The sequence below is a fragment of the Heteronotia binoei genome, chromosome 4 (assembly GCF_032191835.1).
Source record: "Heteronotia binoei isolate CCM8104 ecotype False Entrance Well chromosome 4, APGP_CSIRO_Hbin_v1, whole genome shotgun sequence".
In the NCBI taxonomy this organism is placed as follows: Eukaryota; Metazoa; Chordata; class Lepidosauria; order Squamata; family Gekkonidae; genus Heteronotia; species Heteronotia binoei.
This window is the reverse complement of record NC_083226.1, coordinates 184,178,819-184,202,116: the sequence shown is the minus strand read 5'-3', so window position 1 is coordinate 184,202,116 and position 23,298 is coordinate 184,178,819. Positions and strand designations below refer to the sequence as shown.

Sequence of the window (23,298 nt, the reverse complement as noted above, 5' to 3'; positions counted from 1 at the left end):
CTGAGAGTGAGTATCCTTTATGGTTATGTCAAGGGAAGAGGCAAGGAATAGCCACAGGGGAGTTCTGGTTACTTCTGAGCAACAAGCATAAAGCCCTCTGAGTAAGGAGGAAGAGAGGGAGGGTGGCCTTCTGGGGACTGAAATCTGGAGGTGCGGAAACTCATTCTGGGCAAGAGCTCTGCTGTGGCTCTTGAGGCGCTGAGGTATCCTTCAATACTAGATATCCTGGGGAAAGTTGGTTAAGATCAGGCAGGCTGGATGAGGCCAAGGGTCCGTCAATCCTTTCGTTGTGTAGTCACATAGATGCCTTTGGACCTTACAAACCTCCCAAATACTATAAGGGCCTCTCTATTTATTCTAGCAGAGGATGATCAGAGAAATGAGGAGGACGAGGAACTTCATCAACAAATGCCAGTCATAGTTAAAAATGAAGACTTGAAAGGAAACATCAGTTTTCGAGGCCTACCTAAGAGAAAGTACGGTGGCCATATGACTGAGAATCAAGATGGAAGAAAGCATAACATAACTAAGCACAGGATAATGAAGGCAAATCAATCCGTTCAGTGTGGAAAGTACTTCAGAAGTAGATCGCAGCTCCTTGTGGACCAAAGAACCCACACAGGGAAGAAACTATTCAAATGCACAGAGTCTGGACAGAGATTCAGGAGCTTTGGAATTCTTCAGGAACATCAGAGAACTCATACAGGGGAGAAATCATATTCCTGCAAAGAGTGTGGAAAGAGATTCAGGAGGACTGGCCATCTTGAAGAGCATCAAAGAACTCACACAGAGCAGAAACCATATGAATGCACAAAGTGTGGAAAGAGATTCAGTCAGAGTATCAGTCTTCAGCTGCACCAAAGAACCCACACAGAGGAGAAACCTTTTGAATGCTCAGAGTGTGGAAAGAGATTCAGTACGAGTGTGTATCTTCAACAGCACCAAAGAACCCACACAGGGGAAAAACCTTTTGAATGCTCAGAGTGTGGGAAGAGGTTCAGTTGGAGTAGCCGTCTTCAACGGCATCAAGTAACCCACACGGGAGAGAAACCTTTTGAATGCACAGAGTGTGGAAAGAGATTCAGTCAGAGTAATAGTCTTCAAGGCCATCAAAGAATCCACACAGGGGAGAAACCTTTTGAATGCACAGAGTGTGGAAAGACATTCAGTCAGAGAAGCAATCTTCAAGTCCATCAAAGAACCCACACAGGGGAGAAACCTTTTCAATGCACAGCGTGTGGAAAGAGATTCAGTCAGAGAAATAGTCTAAAAGATCATCAAAGAACCCACACAGGAGAGAAACCTTTTGAATGCTCAGAGTGTGGGAAGAGATTCAGTTGGAGTGGCAGTCTTCGAGGCCATCAAAGAACCCACACACCGGAGAAACCTTTTGAATGCTCAGAGTGTGGGAAGAGATTCAGTATGAGTGGGGATTTTCAACGGCACCAAATATTCCACACAGGGGAGAAACCTTTTCAATGCTCAGAGTGTGGAAAAAGATTCAGCCGGAGTAGTTATCTTCAAGAGCATCAAAGAACCCACACAGGGGAGAAACCTTTTGAATGTAAAGAGTGTGAAAAGAGATTCAGTCAGAGTGGCAGTCTTCAACTGCATCAGAGAACCCACACAGGGGAGAAACATTTTGAATGCTCAGAGTGTGGGAAGAGATTCAGTACAAGCGGGTCTCTTCAGCAGCACCAAGCAATCCACACAGGGGAGAAGCCTTTTGAATGCTCAGAGTGTGGGAAGAGATTCAGTCGGAGCGGCACTCTCCAAAAGCATCAAGTAACCCACACAGGGGAGAAACCTTTTGAATGTACAGAGTGTGGGAAGAGATTCAGTCAGAGAAGCAGTCTTAAAGAGCATCAAAGAACCCACACAGGGGAGAAACCTTTTGAATGCACAGAGTGTGGGAAGAGATTCAGACAGAGGCATCATCTTCCAGTGCATCAAAGAACCCACACAGGGGAAAAACCATTCAAATGCACGGAGTGTGGAAAGAGATTCAGTTGGAATAGCGGTTTTCAAAAGCATCAAAGAACTCACACAGAGCAAAAATCATTTGAATGCACAGCATGGGAAGAGATTCAATCGGAGTATCAGTCTTCAGCTGCACCAAAGAACCCACACAGGGGAGAAACCTTTTGAATGTTCAGAATGTGGGAAGAGATTCAGTACAAGTGGGTATCTTCAACGGCACCAAAGAACCCACACAGGGGAGAAACCTTTTGAATGCTCAGAGTGTGGAAAGAGATTCAGTCAGAGTAATAGTCTTAAAGATCATCAAAGAACCCACACAGGGGAGAAACCTTTTGAATGCTCAGAGTGTGGGAAGAGATTCAGTTGGAGTTGCAGTCTTCGAGAGCATCAATTAACCCATACAGGGGAGAAACCTTTTAAATGCTCAGAGTGTCTGAAGAGATTCAGTTGGAGTGGCGGTCTCCAACGGCATCATCTAACCCACATGGGAGTGAACCCTTTTGAATGCATAGAGTGTGGAAAAAGATTCAGTCACAGTAGCAGTCTTCAAGTGCATCAAAGAACCCACACGGGAAAAATCTTATGAATGCTCAGAGTGTGGAAAGATATTCAGTTGGAGCGGCATTCTTCAACAGCATCTAAGAACCCATACGGGGAGAAACCCTTTTAATTCTCAGAGTGTGGAAAGAGATTCATTTGGAGTGGCCATCGTTCACCAGACCTAAGAACCCACAGGGAAGAAACATTTTGAGTGCTCAGAGTGATTGATTAACGGTAGGACACTGATTATCAATAGAAGTCCATAATAATAATAATAATAATAATAATAATAATAATAATAATAAACTTTTATTTATACCCTGCCCTCCCCGCCTAGGCAGGCTCAGGGCGGCTAACAAGACATGGTAAAACCATGATACAGATAAACAATAAATGATATAATTAATAATTTAAACAATAAAACAGTATGACATTAAAATACAATCGGATGGCATATAGGATGGTTCAGTATTCCTGATCTTATCAGAAGTTCTGTCTTAAAAAGCTAGCTGGAAGAGGGCAGTTTTGCAGGCCCTACGGAACTGGTTAAGATCCCGCAGGGCCCGCACCTCTTCCGGCAATTGATTCCACCATTGGGGGGCCTTTGTAGAGAACGCCTGTTCTCTGATAGCTTTTAATCTCTTTTCTTTTGGCCCAGGGATTTCAAGCAGATTTTTTGAGCTTGTTCGCAGTGCTCTCTGGGGAACATATGGAGAGAGGCGGTCCCTAAGGTAGGCAGGTCCTTGACCATATAGGGCTTTAAAGGTAATGACCAGCACCTTGTAACGAACCCGGTAAACAATTGGCAGCCAGTGCAACTCTTGCAGCCCAGACTGCACATGTTCCCACCGAGGTAGTCCCAGTAGCAGCCTGGCTGCTGCATTTTGCACTAGCTGCAGTTTCCGGGTTTGGTACAGGGGCAGCCCCATGTAGAGGGCATTACAGTAGTCCAACCTCGAGGTGACCGTTGCGTGGATCACTGTTGCCAGGTCACCGCGCTCCAGGAAGGGGGCCAGCTGCCTCGCCCGTCTAAGATGAAAAAAGGCAATACAGAGGAAAAATTCTCAGAATGTGCAGTTTAACTCAGCTTGGAAATCATCTAGCGAATCTAAGAACCACCAGAAAGAGAAACGGTGAAAATGCTTACCTAGTCACCTAGTCCAACCTCCTGCACAATGCAGGAAGTTCGGAAATACCGCTCCCTAAATTCACAGGATCTTCATTGCTGTCAGATGGCCATCCAGCCTCTCTTTAAAAACCTCCAAGGAAGGAGAGCCCACAGCCTCCTGAGGAAGCCTGTTCCATTTAGGTAGGAAAAATCCAATGCATGGCTATAGGACGGGGGAAACTTGTCTTAGCATTAGTATGTATGAAAAGGATCTAGGAGTCTTAGTGGAACATACGCTGACTCATGTAAGGCCCTCTTCAAACATACTACTGCTAAGACAAGTCTCCCCCGTCCTATAACCATGCATTGGATTTTTCCTACCTAAATGGAACAGTCTTCCTCGAGAGGCGGTGGGCTCTCCTTCCTTGGAGGTTTTTAAACAGAGGCTAGATGGCCATCTGATAGCGATGAGTATCCTGTGAATTTAGGGGGAGGTGTTTGTGAGTTTCCTGCATTGTGCAGGAATTTGGACTAGATGACCCTGGAGGTCCCTTCCAACTTTTCCTACTTAAATGCAGAACTTTATATTTATACCTGTTAAAATTCATTTTATTGGTTTCAGCCCAGTTTTCCAGCGTGTCAAGACCATCCTGGATCCTGTTTCTGTCTTCAACTGCAGGGGTGGCCAACGCTGATGGGAGGTGTACGCAAAAAACATCTGGAGAGCTACCATTGGCCGCCCCTGTTCTACTGTATTTGCAACCCCTCCAATTTAGTATCATCTGCAAATTTAGTAAGTGGTTTCTCTATTCCTTTATCCAAATCACTTATTAGGATTTTGAATAAAACAGGTCCCAGGACAGATCCTTGAGGCACTCCACTTGTCCCTCCACTTCAAGAGGATGAGGAGCCATTCACAAGCACTCTTGGGGTGTGATCTGTCAGCCAGTTACAGATCCACCTAACGGTAACAGGATCCAAACCACATTTTACCAACTTGCCAACAAGGGTAGTATGTGGAACCTTATCAAAAGGCCATTGACACTATATAAACCCTTGTACAAAGTTGAATCTACACAGAAATCTTACCCTAACTTGGAAGAAATGTTAAAAATGCTTGGATTGTGGAAGGAGCTTCAGCCATGTTTGAAGCCCTCAAATAGATCTCACAGGGGAGAAAGCAGAGATGGGTTCTGCCAATTGAAAGAGATTCAAGACCTCATAAATGCTCAGGGTGTGGCAAGAGCTTGAAGCACAGATCTGATTGTCATATTCCTCAGAGGAGCTACAGAGGGGTGAAACATTCCTATATCTGGCTCTAAATAGGGTCTTCTTTAGACACCCAGGTGTTGAAAGCTCAGAAAGAAGTTACACAAAAAGCTTCTGGTTTCAGCATAGCAACGAGCCATCGCATTCCCGATGGCCCTTGCGGGGGATGGGCTTTTGGGGTCACCAGAAGCAGGTAGACCGAGTAGGACCCCAGTCAGGGGTTCTCAAGGCAGGGGGAGCAAGAGGAGGGCTGAGCTGGGGCTGTCGGCTCCATTTTGAGCCTCCTGGTATCCCCGAAGCCCGGGTTGTTGCGGACGCCTTAACGGCGAAGGAGCTGTGAATGCCGGAGAGGAGGAGAAAGGGCAGCAAGGTTTTTACAACTGAGAAGAGACTTCCAAGAAAAGGCAATAGACAGAGCTAAGTGGTTTACTATGTGCTAAAGAATAAGCAGCGGCTTGGAATTTATGCTCAGGCGATGAAGGGGGGGTGAACTGAGTGCAGCGATGGAGAAGAGGAGAAGTTTGGAACTGACGACGGCAACAGCTGAAATGGATTTAAGGTTTAGCGTTTGATATACTTGGTTAGCAGGCAGATTGCGGCTGCTGATGGACCTCTGGCTGATTATTCTTATAAATACAAATTTCTATTCAATTAATTTTGACTGCATGATTTTTGGGGCTGTAAAAATAATTGTATATGACTGCTGCTTTTGTGCTTCTGTGGAAGGGACAGAATAGCGGAAATCAAAGCACTAAATGAAACTGGCTGGTGAGATTTATTCCAGAGCGAGTGGATGGAAAGTAGAAGAGCAACAGGAAGAGAGAAGACTTAACGCAGGGGTGGCCAACAGTAGCTCTCCAGATGTTTTTTGGCTGGGGCTGATGGGAGTTGTAGGCAAAAAACATCCGGAGAGGTTCCGTTGGCCACCTCTGTCTTAATGGAAACATTTTGGACTTTAAATGAAAGCATGAGATGATAACCCGTTAAGGCGGCAATAACTGGAAGCAGGAGAGAGAGAAAAGAGTAAATGTGGTTGGTTTTGTGTGAGTGGAAAGCTAAGTGACTAGGTGTGGTTGGTTGCTTAATAAATATATCTGTGAAGTGGAAAACTTATAGACGGGGATACAGTGAATTGGTGGAACTAGATTTATGATAGTTTAACTATAAACTGTAGAAGGAACAAGGCGGGAAGAAGGAAGAAAGAACAAGGTTGGAAGATTCAAAGTGGCTGACTGCAAGACGTGTTTATTTGAACTTTCAATTTCAGGAGAGATACTGGACTGTATAGAAGAGAGTGGGTGACAGATAAAGAGTGGAAGTTGGAGTGTTTGGGTTAACTTGGATGAGTGATTGGTGTAGGATGCAATGATAAATCATGAGGGAAGAGAAGAGGGAATGAGAGACATGGTGTATAGGTGTGAATGTTTAATTATTAGAAAATAGAAGTAATTATTACTGAGAGATATTGTGAACGGTTTTGGGTGTTTAACCACTGCAAAACAGAAGTAATTAATGGTTAAGTTTGATTATATAATTGTAATTAAAGATGTAATCAGTACTTGATTAACTGTAATTAATTACTTTAAAAAAGAAATAGATAATTTAAGTTCATATAGCATGATCCTGTCAACTAATGAATTGAGTAGTTTAATTTGATTCTGAGCAGGGAAAGGGGGAGATATAACATTTTTGTTAAATAAGTAAATTGAGGAGTAGGAGATAAACTGACCCCGTCTAAGATGTGTAAGACAGAGAGATCGACACCCTTACCGGGGATCCCTGAGCTGGCGCATGTTATGATTTCACAGGAGATCCTTGAAGAGTGGCAAACCGGTATGCAAATGTTCCTAGCGACACCGTTGAGTCAGATGCAGGCCAATCTAATGGATCAGATCGGAGGGTCTTCTTCAGACACCCAGGTGCTGAAGGCTCAGAAAGTAGTTGCACAAAGGAGGGCGTTTTTAGTGGTCCCCCCCCCCCCCCAGTGAAACTTGCTGCTTCATCTGATCTGCAAAACTGGCAGAAACATTTCCTTTTCCAAATCCTGTGAGGAAATGGAGGAGTTGGGGATAACAGATCCCTGCAGCCTCTCTGCTACGGGCATAAACATCGTGTGACCAGCCGGCAGCCTTAGTTGAGAAACTTCTTAAATCTGACAAGTAGCTCTTGAGAGGCATTACACAACCCTCTCATCTCCCCCGTCCAGCCTGCTGTGCGTGTTTTTTGGGTATTATTACCATGAAGCCCAAAGAGTTCTGGTTATAGAATTTATTTGGGTTGGAAAGAAAACCTTGTGTCTCCTTACCCAACAACTCAGTAAGTTCTAAGAGGTCAGACGCACACACACAGAGTATTATCCAGTATTGTGGAAATGGAGTAGTATCTGTGGAGTTGGCATGTGAACCTTGTGGAAGGTGAAGGAAGGAAAGGAAAGGTCCCCTGTGCAATGCTTTTTTCCCCTTCGGGCAGTGAGCGACCCTAGAAAACAAAACTCAATTTTGGAAGGGGCACAGCTCAGATTAAGGAGATGATTATTTGCATCAGGCAAATCAGACTTTGTGTTTTCTGTGTTCAGCAGGTTTTTAATGAGTTGGTCTTCATTAAATCCGCAGGAGGCTTGGAAGGACTTTGAGTGCCCTTTAGCAGGTCACATTTTCAGGCTAACCAACCTTGCCAGAGAGCTTTAAGGACTAATTTTTTGGGGGGAGGGGAGCCCTTATTCAAAGAGATATGTTTGATAGGTGTGGAAATCTCATGACTTTTACATTTATTTATTTCTAAGTGGGCAAGGACTTGGGGGATGCATCTCATTCCCCCCCCCACACACAGTTTCATATTTCCCTTTCCTGAAAGACCTCTTTTTCTTATGCTTCCTTCTCCTTCCCACCCCATAGCCAACCTATATTTTCTGTCCCCCTGTCTTCAGCATTCCAGTTTGGTGTAGTGGTGAAGTGTGCAGAGAACCAGGTTTGATTCCAGTTTGGTGTAGTGGTGAAGTGTGGGAGAACCAGGTTTGATTTCCCACTCCTCCACTTGCACCTGCTGGAATGGCCTTGGGTCAGCCATAGTGGTTAAGTGGGTCATCCATAGCTCTCGCAGGAGTTGTCCTTTAAAGGGCAGCTGCTGTGGGAGCCCTCTCAGCCCCACCAGCCTCACAGGGTGTCTGTTGTGAGGCAGGATGGTAAAAGAGATTGTGAGCCACTCTGAGATTCAGAGTATAGGACGGGGTATAAGCAATATTTTCTTCCTTCCTCTCTCCCCATTCAGCATCCTTTACCTTGGAAAAATAAAGCCCAGTTCTGAGCTGCCGGCCACTAGGTCAGGCCCTCCAGGACTTCGGGGGGGGGGGGGGAGCCTCACTTTCCCCTCTGATCCAGTTTGTTATAGTGGTTAGGAGGACAAACTCTAATCGGGAGAATGGACATTGTATGCACAGTTGTGGAAGCAAAATAAAATTCCAGAAAAATGGGACTGAGTTATGAAAACTATGCACTGGAGTGAAATGGACAAATTAACAAGAACACTAAAGGAACTTGATATGGAAAAATTTAATAATGAATGGCGAAAGTTTCAGAACTATGGAGTGTGAAAGGACACTTGGTGATATATGATAATGGCTAACTTGTTTATCAGCTATTTTTAATTTACTGAGACAAGAATGATAGTTAAAATGAGAGTATGAGAAAATATTTTGCTCTTTCTCAAAAGATTATAATAAGATAGATAATATGACTTAATTTAGTAATATACTGGATCATTAATTGAATGAGGTAATAATCATAAAGAAGTATAAGTTCCTTTTTTCTTTTTAAACAGTTTTTTTAAAAAATGTTAAATTACCTTTATTGCTTTTATATTGTAAGTAACACTGGGGAAGTCTTGAAAGGGAGGAGGGGAGGTGGAAATGTAATGCAACATGTTGACTTTTATTTGAGAGAAGTAAATGAAATAGTGATATAATATGTTGTAGAATAATAAAAATTGTTTTTACAAATAAAATGAAAATACAAAACAAAATACAAACCCTGTATTAACATAACGGAAAACGTTGTTTGGGGAGGGACGGTGGCTCAGTGGTAGAGCATCTGCTTGGTAAGCAGAAGGTCCCAGGTTCAATCTCCGGCATCTCCAACTAAAAAGGTTTCAGGCAAATAGGTGCGAAAAACCTCAGCTTGAGACCCTGGAGAGCTGCTGCCAGTCTGAGTAGACTGACTTTGATGGACTGAGGGTCTGATTCAGTATAAGGCAGCTTCATATGTTCATATGTTGTGAAAGCAACGTCGTCCCAGAGTCGGAAACGAGTGGTGCTTGCATAGGGGACTACTTTTACCTTGACCTTTTTTAAATTGTCAAATATATATAACTTTCATGTTTTCAAACTTTAAAAGTATATCAAATTAGCATACAAAGTGTTATTTGGTATAATTTCATTTTGCAATAAATATTCAGTTACCGGAAACCATGGTCTAACAACCTTTTTGAAAATATTTTTCATCATGGCACCTGGGTTTTTTGGCCACTGTGTGACACAGAGTGTTGGACTGGATGGACCATTGGCCGGACCCACAGGGCTTCTCTTATGTTCTTATGCATGAACTCATGAAGCTGCCTTATGCTGCCTCAGCCCGCGTTTAATATTTTCTACTCAGACTCTAAATATTTCCTCTGTGTGTGTGTCAAAGTCCAATGACTGAGGTGTATGCAGTGGTTGATTTTCTGGCATTTGGCATGAAGGTGGGCACGTCCAGTGATAAGCCAAAAAGTAGGGCTCTGTTTTAGGTGGCAAGATGTCACCTGTTCTGCAAAGTATGCTGGCACCCTGCCCTGTCAGAGTCACCAACCTCCAGGTGCGGCCTGGAGATCTCTCGGAATTACAAGTTATCTCCTGACAACAGAGATCTCTTCTCTCGGGGAACATGGCTGCTTTGCAGTGGGGACTCTCTGGCATTAGACCCCACTGAGGTTCCTCCCTGCCCTCCCCAAATCTCGAGGAATTTCCCAACCCAGAGGTGGCAACCCTATCTGCCAGCCAAAAAGAAGTTCTTCTCCACCCAAAGGGTGATTAACACGAGGAATTCACTGCCACAGGAGGTGGTGGCAGCTGCAACCATAGCCAGCTTCGAGAGGGGATTGGATAAGCATCTGAAGCAGAGGTCCATCAGTGGCTCTTAGCCACAGGGTATAAATAGAACTCTGTGTGGGGCAGGGATGCTCTGTATTCTTGGTGCTTGGGGGGAAATAGTGGGAGGGCTTCTAGTTTCCTGGAGGACCCCTGGGTTTTGGCCACTATGTGGCACAGAGTGTTGGACTGCATGGGCCATTGGGCTGATCGAACAGGGCTTCCCTTATGTTCTTCTGTCTGGGGCAGGGATGCTCTGTATTCTTGGTGCTGGGGCGGGAGGCAACAGGGCTTCTCTGAGGTCCTTCCCCCGACCCGGCCGAGGGCTGCAGCAGCAGCAGCATCCAGCCACTGTCCTCCATCTGTCTGCTTCGTGGCTCTCTGCCCCTTCCTGCCCTGCAGCCTCCCCAGATCTGGTGCAGAAGAGCCCCCAAAGCCCTGAGCGGCAGCCGGAGCTCCTCTCGGCGCAGGAGACGGCGGGGCGCCCCTTGCCTCCCTCTGCAGCGCCGAGAGGGTTAAAGCCAGCGAGTCGGCGGCTGGAGCGGCCGCGGGAGGACCGGGGAGGCGGGGAGGGGGCGGAGAAGGCTCTGCAGCCCGCGGAAGAGGAGCGGGAAGCCGCGGAGGTGGGTGGTCCTCCCGGGGGAGAGCGGGAGACCCCCCTGGAGGTTGGCAACCCCAGCAGGCAGCAGCAGCCGGAGGGTGTCGGGCAGGGGGCCTCGGGGGGAGTCCCAGGCTGGCAGCGGCAGGGAGGGAGGGGTTGCCAGCTCCCGGGCGGGAAGTCCCTGGGCATTGGGGGAGGGGGGGCATGGCGGGGAGGGCCGGCTGGGGAGGGGAACCCGAGACGGGGACAGCCAGTGCCGCAGAGTCCTCCCCCTCCCCTGGTGCCAGGGTTTCCTCGCGGGGAGCTGGTCTCTCCCGGCGGGAGGTGGGTGGTCATCCTGGGTGGAGAGCTGGAGATCCGACCTGGAGGTTGGTAACCCCACCAGGCACTCCTTTTGCCCTCCCCTCTGGAATTGAAATTTGTATGTGGGTGGGGGGTGAGGGGGTGGGCATCAATGTTCCCTCTCAGCTGCAGAGTCTTGTGAGCAAAAACTTCTGCTTTGTGAGCTGCTGGCGTTAAAGTTGGAGCTCCTGCATCAATTATTGTGTTCTGGGACCATTTTTCCTGAGCTAAAACAAAAATGTGTGAGCTGGAGGCTAGAAACCTGTGAGCTAGCTCACACTAACTCAGCTTGGAGGGAACACTGGTGGGCATGTATTCCAGGACAAGGGAGAGGGGAATGCAGGGAGAGACGATGAATCCCTGAGCAACTTCAATGCCCACCTATCACAGCACCGGGAGACTCCCCTGTGCCAGGCAGAGAGGGGCGGGGCATGCTAATGTGGCCACACCCCCTGGCACCAGCCTCTCAGAGACACAGCAGGAACAAATGGCACCTGGGCATACCCCACTGTGAGGACTGTGGCCTGAGCCACAGGATTCCTGGGCTAAAGAAACCAGGCAATGCCCCAGATGGGGGGTTGCATACCTTCCCACCTGTAGCAGTGTTGTGCAGACTGGATGCCCAGGGAAGGAACACGGCTGTCCCGGCCACATCGCCCTGCCTCCTTCAAGAGGGGTTTAGATAAAAATATGGAGCACAGGTCCATCAGTGGCTATTAGCCACAGTGTATGTGTGTATATAACATTTTTTGCCACTGTGTGACACAGAGTGTTGGACTTGATGGGCCGTTGGCCTGATCCAACATGGCTTCTCTTATGTTCTTATGTTCTCCTCCCTCCATCCACACCTCGCTTGGCAGAGGCAACACGACGCCATATTCTCTCTCCTGACCTGGGGTCTGGGTGGGAGGAAGGGCATCCTTTTGCCAGGCAAAAGAGAGGGGCAGGTCCCTGGCCAGCACAGCATCTCCAGAGGCAGGGGCTCATGTCTTGCCATGGGGGCTGCCAGCAAGAGTACGAAGCTCACCTTTTGGTGGTTAGGAAGCCCAGAAGGGAGTTCAAGATGGGATGACTTATTGGATGGCCCAGATGCCAAGGATTTTGGCTTCCCCTTCCCCCGCAGTGGAGAATGGAGTGGTGAGAGCCAGTTTGGTGTAATGGTGAAGTGCACGGACTTTTATCTGGGATAACCGGGTTTGATTCCTAACTCCTCCATTTGCACCTGCTGAGATGGCCTTGGGTCAGCCATAGCTTTCATAGAAGCTGTCCTTGAAAGGGCAGCTGCTGTAAAAGCACTTTCAGCCCCACCTACCTCACAGGGTGTTTGTTGTGGGGGGGGGGGAAGGTAGAGGAGATTGTGACCGCTCTGAGATTCAGAGTATAGGGCGGGATATAAATCCAAATCCATCTTCTTCTCATCTCCATTCTCTTTGGCTTTCCATGCGACTGTCGGTGTCTTCCCTTTCACCCAGAGAGACGCCTCTCTTCATACGCAAGGGACTAAAGGCATCATTACCCAGTCAGAGGTGGCCTGAGATAAGAGGAAAGAGATGGAAGAGCAGAACCCAGAAGCACCTGGAACTGGCAAGACAGCAGTGTCAGGCCTCCATCCCACCCAAGCTGGGAGTGGTGCTGAATTCTTGGAAAGCCTGATGCCAGACATCCACGATCAGCTCACTGATGTACATTGCAGACGCTTCCGGCAATTCTGCTACCGGGAGGCCGATGGGCCCCGAGAGGTCTGCAGCCAGCTCCATGGACTTTGCAGCCAGTGGCTGAGGCCGGAGAGGCGCACCAAGAAGCAGATTGTGGACCTGGTGATCCTGGAGCAGTTCCTGACTGTTCTGCCGCAGGGAATGCAGAGCTGGGTCAGGGAATGTGGGCCGGAAACCAGTTCCCAGGCGGTGGCCCTGGCCGAAGGTTTCCTCCTGAGTCAGGCAGAGGAGAAGAAGCAGGCAGAACAGGTGAGGGGATTCACTCCAGGTATGTCCAATTCAAACAGTTCTAGGTGGCCTTATCCTAAAAATTCCCTGCCAGACATCTGTCCCGGTGTAACTTGATTCTCACCAACAGGAAGAACTGGTGGAAGTAGTGGGTACCCTGGATAGCAGTGACTATTTGATTTTGGAATTTACAGTCCTGGAGAAAGGAAGAGCTGTCCATAGCCAGACATATAGGTTGGACTTCAGGAAAGGAAATTTTGACAAACTTATTTATGCTGGGTAAAATCACGACAGAAATACTTAAGAAGAGAAGAGTTCAAGAGGGGTGGGACTTCCTTAAAAACAAAAGATTGAAGGGCCAATCAGAAACGATTCATGTGAGACTTGAGAAATAAAAAAGACTCATGTCGTTCTCGTGACACTTTTCTACATTCGCAGGGAAGTGCTGATTTACAGTTTGGGGTTAGTCAGCAATTTTTCTCCATCCTAATTTGTCAAGAGATCTTGGAGGGTTTTGCCATCTTCTGAGCATGGAGCAGAGGTCATTGGGGATATATGTGTGTGTGGGGGGCGGGGAGGTATTTCTGAAGTTCCTGCATTGTGCATGGGGTTGGTCTAGATGACTCTGGAGGTCCCTTCCCACTCTATGATTCGATGATCCAAATGGGAGATTGAACTGCCTTCTTCAGCAGCTTCTTCTACTGGAGAATTTCTGACCCCTCCAGATAACTCACCAGGTCAGCTGATGGAAGGATGGATAGTCCAGGAGTGGGGCAGGATCCATCCCTGGTCTCTCTTCCATTCCAGCTCTTACCCCTTTTGTTTCAGATGTGGGCACCATCCATGAAGGCAGAAGCTACATTCCCTCAGGCGGAAGGCGCTTCCTTGGAGCAAGGGCAGAGGGCGCAGGCCATGGAGCGTGCCCAAGATGCCCTCTCCTGTGGTAAGGACTCCTTGTGCCAGGGTGCTATTGGGGCACACGGTGAATTTGATGGGCAGATACTAGTTTAGTCCGGAAAAGAATGAAATACTTCACAGCACACAGAGTTAATCTGCGGCACTCAATGTCCACTAACTGTGATGCCTCCAAAAAGAGATCACACCAATGAATCCCTGAGGCTCATAGGTCCCTGCTGCCCCTCTCCTGCCTCTCTCAGAATGTAGTCAAAAGTGTTAAGAATTTGTTCAGTGTACACACGGGATGGTTTCAAACTTCTGGGAAAGGGGTGTGTGAAGCAGGGAGGAAACAAGCAAACACTTCCTTCTTCCAGTTCTGTGTAGTGGTTAAGTGCGTGGACTCTTATCTGAGAGAACCATATTTGATTCCCCACTTTTCCGCATACACCTGCTGAGTGACCTTGGATCAGCCACAAGTTCTCTCAAGGCTGTTCTGCTCAAGAGCAGTCCTGGGAGAACTCTCTCAGCCCCACCTACCTCACAGGGTGTCTGTTGTGGGGAGGGGAAGGGAAGGGAAAGGAGACTGTAAGCTGCTCTGAGACTCCTTTGGCTAGTGAAAGGTAGGGTATAAATCCAGTCTCTTCTTTGTCTCATTAACAGGCAGTGAAGAGATGCTGTTGAACGTTCCTCTTTTCAGAGGGGTGGAAACGGCTGCTGCACTTGCAGCCCAGGTAGGAGAGATGAACAGGGAGGGGGGTCCCTCTTCCTTTCTGAGGGGGGGTTTTGCTCCTGCAGTCACTACAAGGTGTGTGAGTGAGAGTTCCTCTGAGTGCCACTCCCTTTACCCATCCCTGTACTTTCCCAGACGACTCCCTTCCCGGGTGCCACCTCTGCCTGGCGTGATCTCTGAGGAGGAAATCTGCTTTTTCTTCCAGGGTCCCTTTTCCTTTGAGGAGGTGTCCGTCTCTTTCACGGAGGCTGAGTGGGCCCTGCTGGGTCCGGGACAAAGAGCTCTGTACAGGGAAGTCATGCTGGAGATCTCTGGGAGCGTGGCCCTTCTGGGTAAGGATCTTTCATAGGGGCCAAAGGTGCAAATTGCTGCAATTGTGAGAGGCAAAAGATTCAAGAGCAATACACCATTTTGAGGCCTGTCCCACTACTGTGGCTCACGGGCAGAACATCTGCTTGACATGCAGAAGGTCCCAGGTTCAATCCCCAGCATCTCCAGTTAAAAGGATCAGGCTGGAGGAGATGTGAAAGATATCGTCGGAACTCTCTGTCTGGGGCAGTGATGCTCTCTGTTCTGGGTGCTTGGGGGGGGCACAGTGGAAGGGCTTCTTGTGACCTGGCCCCACTGGTGGACCTCCTGATGGCACCTGGGTTTTTTTGGCCACTGTGTGACACAGAATGTTGGGCTGGAGGGGCCATTGGCCTAATCCAACATGGCTTCACTTACGTTCTCTTATGTTCTTATATTCGTCTGTCTTCCTGAGACTCTGAGATGCAACTGCTTGAGTGACTTTGGGTCGGTCCTAACTCTGTCAGAGTTGTTAAGAACATAAGAGAAGCCATGTTAGATCAGGCCAATGGCCCATCCATTCCAACACTCTGCGTTGCACAGTGGCCAAAAAAATATTTTTATATATAGATATATACACACACACACACACACACACAAACTGTGGCTAATCGCCACTGATGGACTTCTGCTCCATATTTTTATCTAACCCCCTCTTGAAGGTGGCTATGCTTGTGGCCGCCACCACCTCCTGTGGCAGTGAATTCCACATGTTAATCACTCTTTGGGTGAAGAAGTACTTCCTTTTATCTGTTTTAACCTGTCTGCTCAGCAATTTCATCGAATGCCCATGAGTTCTTGTATAGTGAGAAAGGGAGAAAAGTACTTCTTTCTCTAATTTCTCCATCCCATGCATTATCTTGTAAACCTCTATCATGTCACCCCGCAGTCGACGTTTCTCCAAGCTAAAGAGTCCCAAGCGTTTCAATCTTTCTTCATAGGGAAAGTGTTCCAGCCCTTTAATCATTCTAGTTGCCCTTTTCTGGACTTTCTCCAATGCTATAATATCCTTTTGGAAGTGCGGCGACCAGAACTGCACACAGTACTCCAAATGAGACCGCACCATCGATTTATACAGGGTAAGGTAAGGTAAGGTAAAATTTTATTTGTATCCCGCCCTCCCCCGCCGAAGCAGGCTCAGGGCGGCTAACAACATTTAAAAGTGAACAATACAATAATGACATTAAAATCACATTAAAACCAATCAATAATTAATTAAAACATTTCTAATCTAACACTATTAAGTCTGGCAGCAAACATTATTGTTTGACGCTATGTCTGTCAGATGGTGTAGTGGTGGTGGATCCCTAAACCAGACCATTTTGGCGTTTCCTTTGTTGTGCACCCATAATTCAGTCATTGATAAATGCCTGATTAAAGAGGGTGGTCTTGCAGGCCCTGCGGAACTGGTCTAAGTTCCGCAGGGCCCGCACTTCCTCTGGGAGCTGATTCCAGAGGTGTGGGGCCGCGGCAGAAAAGGCCCGAGTGCGGGTGTTTTGAAGTTTAACTTCTTTTGGCCCAGGGATAGTCAATCTGTTTTTTCCTGCTGACCTCAGTGCTCTCTGGGGCTCATATGGGGAGAGACGGTCCCTCAGGTAAGTCGGTCCTTGGCCATATAGGGCTTTAAAGGTAATGACCAGCACTTTGTACTGGATCCGGTATACAATTGGCAGTATACAGGGGCATTATGATACTGGCTGATTTGTTTTCAATTCCCTTCCTAATAATTCCCAGCATGGCGTTGGCCTTTTTTATTGCAATTGCACACTGTCTTGACATTTTCAGTGAGTTATCTACCACAACCCTAAGATCTCTGTCTTGGTCAGTCTCTGCCAGTTCACACCCCATCAACTTGTATTTGTAGCTGGGATTCTTGGCCCCAATGTGCATTACTTTGCATTTGGCCACATTGAACTGCATCTGCCATGTTGACGCCCACTCACCCAGCCTCAACAGATCCCTTTGGAGTTCCTCACAATCCTCTCTGGTTCTCACCACCCTGAACAATTTAGTGTCATCCGCAAACTTGGCCACTTCACTGCTCACTCCCAACTCTAAATCATTTATGAACAAGTTAAAGAGCATGGGACCCAGTACTGAGCCCTGCGGCACCCCACTGCTTACCATCCTCCACTGCGAAGACTGCCCATTTATACTCACTCTCTGCTTCCTATTACTCAGCCAGTTTTTGATCCACAAGAGGACCTGTCCTTTAACTCCATGACTCTCAAGCTTTCTAAGGAGCCTTTGATGAGGAACTTTATCAAAAGCTTTCTGAAAGTCAAGGTAAACAACATCTATCGGGTCTCCTTTGTCCACATGTTTGTTCACCCCCTCAAAGAAATGTAACAGGTTAGTGAGGCAAGATCTTCTCCTACAGAACTCATGCTGAGTCTTCCTCAATAACCCATGTTCATTAGTATGCCTACTCATTCTGTCCTTGATAATGGTTTCTACCAACTTTCCTGGTATTGAAGTCAGACTGACTGGCCTGTAATTTCCTGGAACCCTGAACCCTTTTTAAAGATGGGGGTGACATTTGATACTTCCAGTCCTCAGGAATGGAGGCAGATTTCAATGAAAGATTACAGATTTTTGTTAGAAGATCCACAAGTTCAACTTTGAGTTCTTTCAGAACTCTCGGATGTATGCCATCCGGACCTGGTGACTTATTAGTTTTTAATTCGTCTATCAGTTGTAGGACCTTCTCTTTTGTCACCTCAATCTGACTCAGGTCTTTCAACACCCCTTCCAAAATTAGAGGTTCTGGGGCGGGCAAAAATTTCTCATCTTCCACAATGAAGACGGAGGCAAAAAATGCATTCAGCTTCTCAGCCATTTCCCTATCCTCCTTCAGTAATCCTTTTACCCCAGGGTCATCTAAGGGCCCCACTGCCTCCCTGGCTGGTTTCCTGCTACTAATATATTTGAAGAAATTTTTATTGTTGGTCTTTATGTTTTTTGCAATATGCTCCTCATAGTCCCTTTTTGCCTGCCTGATCACAGTCTTGCATTTGATCTGCCGCAGCCTGTGTTCCCTTTTATTAATCTCATTTGGACTGGTTTTCCACCACTTAAAGGAGTCCTTCTTACCTTTTACAGCTTCCAGTACTTTGTTTGTTAACCATGCAGGCTTTTTCTTATACCTGTTTGTGCCTTTCCTAACTTGTGGTATGTATTTTATCTGAGCTTCTAGGATTATAGTTTTAAATAGTTTCCAAGCTTCCCCAAGGGTTTTGACTGTATTTACCTTTCCTTTCAGTTTCCTCCTCACATGCCTCCTCATCTTAGAGAATTTACCCCTTTTAAAGTTAAACGTGGTTGTGGCGGTCTTTTTGGGCAACTCCCTATTTATACAAACGATGAAATCATTAACATTATGATCACTGCTCCCAAGCGGCACAATCACTTTTACATCTCTCATCAAGTCTTGGGCATTACTTAGGACCAAATCCAGGATTGCCCCACCCCTGGTAGGTTCTGTGACCATCTGCTCCATGGCACAGTCATTGAGAGCATCAAGAAACTCAATCTCTTTCTCTCGACCAGAACACATATTGACCCAATCAATCTGCGGGTAGTTAAAACCACACAGTTTTTACTTTTGGCCGCTATCTTTAAGCCTTTCATATTATAATCGTAAAAGGGAATCTAATTCTTTAAGCCTTTCATATTATAATAGTAAAAGGGAATCTAATTCTCTGACCTCAGTCACTGTGTCCCACTGATTCTCCTCATTCCACCAAGTTTTTGAAATTCCCACAATGTCTATGTTTTCTCCCAACACTAAACATTACAATTCACCAATTTTACTTTGAACACTTCTAGCATTTGCATACAAACACCTATAATTTCCTAGGCAAGCTAGGCCCGCCACCTTCCTGCTGCCGCCTCGAGACTCTGGCAGACAATCCATACTGTTAGTCACCATCACAGTGGACAACTCTGATCCATTACCCGGTAGAAAAATAGCAGCCAACCCTTCATCTCTTTGAGATGAGTCCTCCCGAACCAGAGACATTTCATCTCCTGTCGGCTTTCCCCCAAGATTTAGTTTAAAAACTGCTCTGCCACCTTTTTGATTTTAAGCGACAGCAGCCTGGTTCCATCCGGGGACAAGTGGAGACCGTCTCTTTTGTACTGCTCCCGCTTGTTCCAGAAAGCTTCTCAGTGCCTAACAAACTTAAACCCTTCCTCCTTACACCATAGTCTCATCCGCACATTGAGACTTCTAATTTGTGCCTGTCTCTCCTGCCCTGCACGTGGAACAGGTAGCATTTCTGAGAAGGCTTCCTTGGAGGTCCTGGCCTAGCAGCCTAAATTTCTCCTCCAGGACCTCACGACTGCATTTCCCCACATTGTTCGTGCCAACATGCACCACGACCATTGGCTCCTCCCCAGCACTGTCTAACAGCCTTTCTACTACACGCGTAATGTCCACTACCTTCGCACCAGGCAGGCAAGTCACCATATGGTCAGTACGTGGTTTCGCCACCCAGCTGTCTACTTGCCTAAGGATCAAATCAACAACTACCAAACCCCCCTCCTCTCTCCCTGGCCAGGGATGGTTCCTTGGCGCGAAAGGATTCCCGCTCACCAACCGAAGAAGATGTCCCTTCTGAGGGCGCATTCCCATTATCCTCAGCATGGTGCCCTGTTCCCTCTCGACCCTCATGCTCTCTGGCAGCAACGGGGCTGCCTTCTGTCCTGTGAGCAAATAGTCATACATGTTAGTCATACAGTTGTTCTCTCAAGAGCAGTTTCTGTCAGACCTCTCTCAGCCCCACTCACCTCACAGGGTGTCTGTTGCGGGGAGGGGGAGGGAAAGGAGATTGTAAGCTGCTCTGAGACTCCTTCAGGTAGTGAAGGGTGGGATATGGATCCAATCTCTAAGACGGAGGTTCTCATTACTAAGTGCCCAAGATCTGTGCGAGTGAGAAAGAAAATATTACATGATGTGTCTGAAGTAGCACCATTGCCATTTATCTGATTGTTTTGTTGTTTTATTGTTTTAATATTGCTTTTGTTCACTGTCTATTTTATGCTGTTAGCCACCTTGAGTCTGTACAGAATGGGCGGGATATAAATATAACGTAAATAAATAAATCTCCTTTTCTTCTTCACTTTGATCTTGACCATGACTTCCATCCTTTCAGAAGAATTTTTACTCTTGAATTTATTTCCTTCCTCATATTAAAATGGTCAGTCTCTTTTTCTCTCTCTCTGCGAAAAAAACAGAAATATAAGAGAGACTATGGTGGAGACAGACAATGACCTTGGAACGAAAGAAAGGCCAAAAAATGATCAGTTTCTCTCTCTCTCTCTCTCTCTCTCTCTATCTGCAAAAGAAGCCAGGAATGTAAGAGAGGCTCTGTTTGAGACAGACAGTGGTGTCACATCCAAAGAAAGGCTGCAGAGTTCCTCAGGAGGATCCCAAGAACATATTTCCTTCCCAAACGAGCTGGCTGAGAGTGAGTATCCTTCATGTTATGTCAAGGGAAGAAGCAAGGAACGGCCATGGGGGATTTCTGATTTACTTCTGAGCGGCATTTGGTTTGGTGCAACCATAAAGCCCTCTGAGTAAGGAGGGAGAGTGGGAGAGCGACCTTCTGGGACCTTAAATCTGGAGATGCAGAAACTCATTATTGGCAAGAGCTCTGCTGTGGCTCTTGAGGCACTGAGGTATCCTTCAATACTTGATATTCTGGGGAAAGTCAAGATCAGCCAAGCTGGATGAGGCCAAGGGGCCGTCAATCCTTTCCTTATGCAGTCACATAGATGCCTTTGGACCTTACAAACCTCCCAGGTACTAAAAGGGCCTCTCTATTTATTCCAGCAGAGGACGATCAGAGAAATGAGGACGAGGAACTTTATCAGCAGATGTCAGACAGAGTTAAAAATGAAGGCTTGAAAGAAAATGTCAGTTATCAAGGCCTACCTAAGAGAAAGTACTTTGGCCATATGGCTGGGAATCGAGATGGAAAAAAGCAGAATGTACATTTTCCAAAGCACAGGATAATGAAGGCAAGTCAATCCGTTCAGTGTGGAAAGTACTTCAGAAATAGATCACAACTCCTTCTGGACCCAAGAACCCACACAGGGGAGAAACCATTCGAATGCACAGAGTGTGGAAAGAGATTCAGGAGGTTTGGAAATCTTCAAGAACATCAGAGAACTCATACAGGGGAGAAACCATTTTCCTGCAAAGAGTGTGGAAAGAGATTCAGGAGGAGTGGCCATCTTCAGGAGCATCAAAGAACTCACACAGGGGAGAAACCATTTGAATGCATGGTGTGTGGGAAAAGATTCAGGTTCAGGGGTCAACTTCGGGGGCATGGGAGAACTCATACAGGGGAGAAACCTTTTGAATGTTCAGAGTGTGGAAAGAGATTCAGTCTGAGTTGCACTCTCCAACGGCACCAAGTAACCCACACAGGAGAGAAACCTTTTGAATGCTCAGAGTGTGGGAAGAGATTCAGTCGGAGTGGCACTCTCCAACGGCATCAAGTAACCCACACAGGGGAGAAACCTTTTGAATGTACAGGTTGTGGAAAGAGATTCAGTCAGAATAGCCATCTTCAAGAGCATCAAAAAACTCATACAGGGGAAAAACCTTTTGAATGCTCCGAGTGTGGGAAAAAATTCAGTAGGAGTGGATATCTTCAACTGCATCAAACAACCCACACAGGGGAGAAACCTTTTGAATGTTCAGTGTGTGGAAAGAAATTCAGGTTGAGTGGCCATCTTCAGAATCATTGGAGAACTCACGCAGAAGAGAAACCTTTTGAATGCTCAGCATGTGGAAGGAGATTTGGTGTGCTTTCCATTCTTCAAAAGCATCAGAGAACTCACACAGGGGAGAAACCTTATGAATGCACAGTGTGTAGAAAGAGATTCAGTCTGATTTCCACACTTCAAATTCATCGGAGAACTCACACAGGGGAGAAACCTTTCGAATGCTCAGAATGTGGAAAGAGGTTCACTCAGAGGGGCACTCTTCAACTGCACCAAAGAACCCACACAGGGGAGAAACCATTTCCATGTTCAGAGTGTGGAAAGAGTTTTAGTAAGACTAGCACTCTGAGAGTGCACCAGAGAACCCACACAGGGGAGAAACCTTATGAATGCTCAGAGTGTGGAAAAAGATTCACTCGGAGTGGCACTCTACAACAGCATCTAAGAACCCATACGGGGAGAAACCTTTTTAATTCTCAGATTATAGAAAGAGATTCATTTGGCCATCATCCACCAGACCTAAAAACCCATGGGGAAGAAACAGGAAAGTCATTCTGTTAATCAGAATGAATGATTAACAATAGGTGTCTTCATTAATCAAACGATAGAAGTCTTCAGTGGCATTACGGTGTGGCGAGAGCTTGAAGCACAGATTTGATTGTCATATTCCTCAGAGTGTCCATAGAGGGGTGAAACATTCCTATAGCTGGCTCTGAGGAAGTTTTTCTTCAGACACCCAAGCGTTGAAGGCTCAGAAAGTAGTTACACAAATGAGGGTCACACACGTACTTACACAAAAGAACCCCCCCCCCCCATGAAACTTGCTACTTCATGTGATCTGCCAATCTAAGTTTTCCTGATATCTACGAAACTGGCAGAAACATTTCCTTTTCCAAATCCTGTGAAAAAATGTACGCGTTGGGGATAACAGATATCTGCAGCCTCTCTGCGACTAACAACATAAACCCAAAGGTTACTGTGACCAAAATTACTAAAATGCATACAATATTTATCACAATAAGGACAGGCAAGCCGTAGAAATGTTGTTCACAAGAGTACTGTGAATTGTCTTCAGAAGGGTTGGACTGAGAATTTCTTTGTGTGAACAATATTTCTATGGTTTGCCTGGAGCTGGCAGGTGAACCGCGTGGAAGGGAAACACGTTCCTTAATCCTTTTCCCAGGAAGGAGAAGCAAGTTTCTCTCCTCCCGCTCCTTCCCCTCCCCCCCCAAAACCAGAAATGCCCCGGAGAGAGCCCTGGACCAAGGTTACTCCCCACCTGTGACGTTTCAGAGGTCCCCTTGATTCCTCCTTGGAGATGATGACCTTTCAGCAGGGTGAGAAATTTCATCTCACTGCTTTAATTTGGAAAGGTTTCTGCATTTGGGGTTGCTAACAGGCCTGAAAGGGTGGAAGGAAATCCTGTCTTTTCCCCAGAGGCTTCATAGGTGGAAATGGGCATCTGAAGAGTGAAACAGCCCATAATGCCTCTCCCCGCCCCCCCCCCCTCCAGGCAGTGGGCCACCCTAGAAAACAAAACTCAGTTTGGGAAGGGTCACAGCTCAGATTAAAGAGATGATGATTTGCATCAGGGAAATCAGACTTTGTGTTTTCTGTGCTTAGTGCGTTTTTTACGAGTTGGGCTTCATTAAACCTGCCGTAGGACTCTATTCTTTTCTATGGGCC

General features: G+C 46.7%; 2 protein-coding genes across 2 annotated transcripts; both read left to right on the top strand.

The window, feature by feature from the left end:
* Positions 1-789: 789 nt before the first annotated feature.
* On the top strand, positions 790-12,494 carry LOC132570194 (zinc finger protein OZF-like; the record flags this gene model as incomplete). Its single annotated transcript, XM_060236627.1, has 4 exons — positions 790-2,096; positions 9,580-9,659; positions 10,419-10,639; positions 12,432-12,494. Coding segments are annotated over 4 exons (1,671 nt in total), but the record flags the coding sequence as incomplete, so codon positions are not given.
* LOC132569818 (oocyte zinc finger protein XlCOF22-like) lies at positions 12,432-23,207 on the top strand. Its single transcript, XM_060236261.1, has 6 exons — positions 12,432-12,923; positions 13,731-13,845; positions 14,460-14,530; positions 14,735-14,861; positions 20,226-20,348; positions 20,714-23,207. The coding sequence occupies exons 1-6, from the start codon at positions 12,510-12,512 to the stop codon at positions 22,171-22,173; spliced, it is 2,310 nt and encodes a 769-aa protein (XP_060092244.1). The 5' UTR covers positions 12,432-12,509; the 3' UTR covers positions 22,174-23,207.
* The last annotated feature ends 91 nt before the right edge of the window (positions 23,208-23,298 follow it).

Bases quoted from the DNA above. Each gene is read 5' to 3' on its own strand.
- LOC132569818 (XM_060236261.1), top strand. From the start codon at position 12,510: ATGGAAGAGCAGAACCCAGAAGCACCTGGAACTGGCAAGACAGCAGTG. The intron at 13,846-14,459 runs GTAAGGACTCCT...TCTCATTAACAG, and splicing joins CCAAGATGCCCTCTCCTGTG to GCAGTGAAGAGATGCTGTTG. The intron at 14,531-14,734 runs GTAGGAGAGATG...TTTTTCTTCCAG, and splicing joins CTGCTGCACTTGCAGCCCAG to GGTCCCTTTTCCTTTGAGGA.